General features: G+C 36.9%; 1 protein-coding gene across 1 annotated transcript in view; it reads left to right on the forward strand.

Moving 5' to 3' along the window:
* LOC117114215 (GMP synthase [glutamine-hydrolyzing]-like) overlaps positions 1 to 4,124 on the forward strand; it is a 25,157-nt gene that overhangs the window by 4,054 nt on the left and 16,979 nt on the right. Inside the window, exons 4-5 of the mRNA XM_033257812.1 lie at positions 2,345 to 2,459; positions 3,731 to 3,932. Of these exons, the coding sequence (XP_033113703.1) occupies positions 2,345 to 2,459; positions 3,731 to 3,932 (317 nt within the window). The remainder of the gene's footprint in view (positions 1 to 2,344; positions 2,460 to 3,730; positions 3,933 to 4,124) is intronic.

A 4,124-nucleotide genomic window follows, 5' to 3' on the forward strand; every position in this document is an offset into this window, starting at 1 on the left:
GTTTTAACTTGAGTCATACCACTATGCATATTCATTAGTTCACGATTCAGTTAGCAGTGCTGCAAAGTAGAATGAAATATCCTAAATATTGTGACACAGATGAGCATGTTTTACATCTCCCTGGTTATAACTTTGGCTTTCTAATATTTAACAAAGGGCCCAGAAATCAATCAAACCAACGCATCTGTTAAATCTTTAGGTCTCAAGTCACTCACCCCCAATGGCAATAAATCTTGCTTAGGCTACCTAGGCTAGGCTAGGCCTAGGCCAAGTCTAGCCTACCTATATCATTGAAGTACTTATTATTAAAAGTTGAACATTTTAAAAATATCATTATGAGAAAATAATATGAATATAAGGTAGTACATTAAATTAAATGTTCTAACTACCTAAATTAACCAGGTTGAACGATCAAACGATCTTCTATTGAGAGAAAGATAACATGCCATCCTGTAGTGGTTGGTGAATGACTTGGGGATCATCTTAATAATTAAACACTCACGCATGTGGAGAGCTGAAAGCTAACTAGAGTGTACTCTCTGGGCTGCGGTACTGTGCAGGGATTGTCTCGAAAGTTCCGCTTTTTTAAAAGATTTTTAAAGAAAATGTTTTTCTTGCTAATTCTCCACTAGACAACCGGGCAACATGAGGAGTAAATAGGCTAGCCCGGAGCGGTTTTTACTAGACATTGTACGCCGGGCTAGTACTAAATCGAGCCCTGTTCAATTTATTCATTGTATTGGAGGGTGCGCATACTACAAGATAATGTCATATGTGCAGCTATGTATTGATCATATATCACTAACTACTACAACCAGCAGTTTGATTAAAATATATACATATAGAACAAGGTGATTGATTTATATAGCAATTATTGTCAAGTTGCACCGGCAATCATAAAGTAGTGACTTTCTACAATTGCTGCACCAGCAATATCAGGGTAGTGACTTTCTGAAATTTGTAGAGCACCAGCTATCACGACTTTCTGCAATTGCTAGAGCACCAGCAAAAAAAGGGTAGTGACTTTCTGCAATTATTAGAGCACCAGCAGTAAAAGGGTGGTGACTTTCTACAATTGCTAGAGCACCAGCAGTAAGAGGGTAGTGACTTTCTGCAATTGCTAGAGCACCAGCAGTAAGAGGGTAGTGACTTTCTGCAATTACTAGAGCACCAGCAGTAAGAGGGTAGTGACTTTCTGCAATTGCTAGAGCACCAGCAGTAAGAGGGCAGTGACTTTTTGCAATTGCTAGAGCACCAGCAGTAAGAGGGTAGTGACCTTCTGCAATTGCTAGAGCACCAGCAGTAAGAGGGTAGTGACTTTCTGCAATTGCTGGAGCACCAGCAGTAAGAGGGTATTGACTTTCTGCAGTTGCTAGAGCACCAGCAGTAAGAGGTAGTGACTTTCTGCAATTGCTAGAGCACCAGCAGTAAGAGGGTAGTGACTTTCTGCAATTGCTAGAGCAACAGCAGTAAGAGGGTAGTGACTTTCTGCAATTGCTAGAGCACCAGCAGTAAGAGGGTAGTGTCTTTCTGCAGTTGCTAGAGCACCAGCAATATCAGGTTAATTATTTTTTATTTATTTATTTATTATGGTTTATTATTAATAAAACATTTTGATTTTGCAGCACAGGCTGAATTGCAAAATTTACATGGTTAAACAATACAAAGGGAAACAAATGCAAAAAAAGATTAAAAACAATTAAAACTATCAGTAAAAAAACCCAATCCCATCAATTAATTTGGAAACTCTCTTAGTTTGTAATTTTTTTTTTTATCATTGCAGTAATTACATTTGAGTTGAACAAGTTGATTATATAAGGGATGGTTGATTTACGGAAACATTCTGTATGAAATCTTAATTGAGACAATTCATCATTGGAGCGTAGAGAGCGCCCAGTGGCAAGTCTACGATTTACCGGGAATAAATGATTAAGGTTCTTTACTTTCTGCAATTGCTAGAGCACTGGCAATCACAGGGTAATGACGCTCTGAAATTGCTAGAGCTCCAGCAATAAGAGGATAATGACTTCCTACAATTGCTAGAGCACCAGCCATAACTTTCTGCAATTGCTAGAGCAACAGCAATAAGAGGGTAATGAATTTCTGCAGTTGCTAGGTGCTCTTGCAGAAAGTCACTACCCGGTGAACACTGGTGCTCTAGCAGTTGCAGAAAGTCATTACCCTCTTATTGCTGGTGCTCTAGCAATTGCAGCAAGTCATTACCCTAGCAACAGTCACAGATCACTGGCAGTCACAAGGTAGTAACACCCGCAATCCCAAGAATGCATATGTAATAAAATCACCTTGAATTATAAAGGCTTTGATCATGATTTCTATCTTTCAGAGCAATCATAATATCAGGTGGTCCAGGTAGTGTTAATGATGATGAGCCTGCTTTATATGATCCTGCCATCTTTTCGTGTGGCTTACCTGTGCTCGGGATATGCTATGGTATGCAGGTAGGTAACACATTCTGTGATCTTTACATTGCTTTTGTTGGGAGTCACAACTCAAAAAAGACTGGACAGTTTTAGCTGATTCATAAAGAACAGGGTTAAGAGGAATGACATTGTATGCATGTACACTATACACTTCTAGAATTTTTATCTCTAGATGATCGCAGTCTACCGGGCTCAAATTCAGAACTTGAATCCTACACATGTGCTAGAATCAAATTTCCTTTAACCAAAATGGCTAAGGTTTTTGGTGAGCAGCTAGTATGAGTGTAGGAGGAGTTTGTAATTTCTCAATTTCATCTTCTAATTTCAGTGGTACATTGGTGTTGAAGTTTATCATAGATTTTGTCTTGCCTCTGTGTAATGAAATGCCTATTTCTTTCATTGATTGTACGTAATGTATTATAAGTGCAATGTTATCAGCGAACCTAAGCTTATTGAGCATTTCTTTGTCGACCTTTATGCTTTTATGAAGATCTGCATTCATTACACATTTGCAGAGAAGCTGTAAACATTTTCGGACTGATTGGGTCTCCTTGTCTAACACCTCTTCTGATATCGATGATTTTAGATTTCTCTTTATCGATGTGAATTCTAGCTTTTGCATGCTTGTATATTTCTTTTAGTAATATTTTTCATAGACATATTCTATACACACCCTCAGAAATCCATTATTTTAGTGTCAATGACTACTTTACCTTGTAAAAATTATTAGTAACTAAGGAACATGTGAGAAGGTTTATTCATAATTACAAATTAATTGTTAAATTGTTGAAGTTGAATAGTTGATTTTACAAATGATCTGTGATTTTGTGGTCTTGATGACAACAACATCCACAACAACATCCACCAAGTAATAACATCTAAAAAGTCCAATTACATACATTTTTTACAATGATAATGTTTATTTTTCTTATTACTTACAGTAATAAAATCAGGTTAGGTATTAAATATATTTTTACATGTTCTTACATGCATGATGACCCTTATCAGAACCATATTTTTTTCTAGTATTTACTACATGGTTATATACAGCACCACATTTTAGTATTCAATAATCCTACACATCAATCTATTAATAATTATTACCCTTCCTAACTGTTAAGTGAACATATACAAATTTGTCATGACTATGACCCGGATGCTGCATATGAACATGAATGCTAAGCTCAAATTTTTCCCTTGTCCAGTGAGCTACTAGTAGAAATAGATTATATCAATGAACTACAGTATTTATGATTGTGAATTTTTCATATCTCGTATTGCCTTTTCAGATGATGAACAAACAGTTTGGTGGAACAATACACAAGAAGGAAACGAGAGAAGATGGACAGTACAAGATAACAATTAATCCCAAATTAAAGATATTTGAAGGTCTTGAAGTTGAGCAGATGGTTCTGCTGACGCATGGTGATAGTATTGGTGAGATTGCCAAAGACTTTGTGGAAGCTGCAAGGTCAGGGAACATCATTGCAGGTAAGACATCTAATTTTTTGAGTTTTCATATGGAAACCATCAGTGGGGCAACATCATTAGAGGTGAGCAAAGCAATAAATTGAGTGCTCAGGTGAGTCAACATGATTAGAGGTGAGCAGTGCAATAAATTGAGTGCTCAGACATCTAGATGTGTATAAGAGACAGCTTTCTACAATTGCTGCACCAGCAATA

This window comes from Anneissia japonica, unplaced genomic scaffold (assembly GCF_011630105.1).
Source record: "Anneissia japonica isolate Jap-2015-1 unplaced genomic scaffold, ASM1163010v1 scaffold1525_len913038_cov183, whole genome shotgun sequence".
Lineage (NCBI taxonomy): Eukaryota > Metazoa > Echinodermata > Crinoidea > Comatulida > Comatulidae > Anneissia > Anneissia japonica.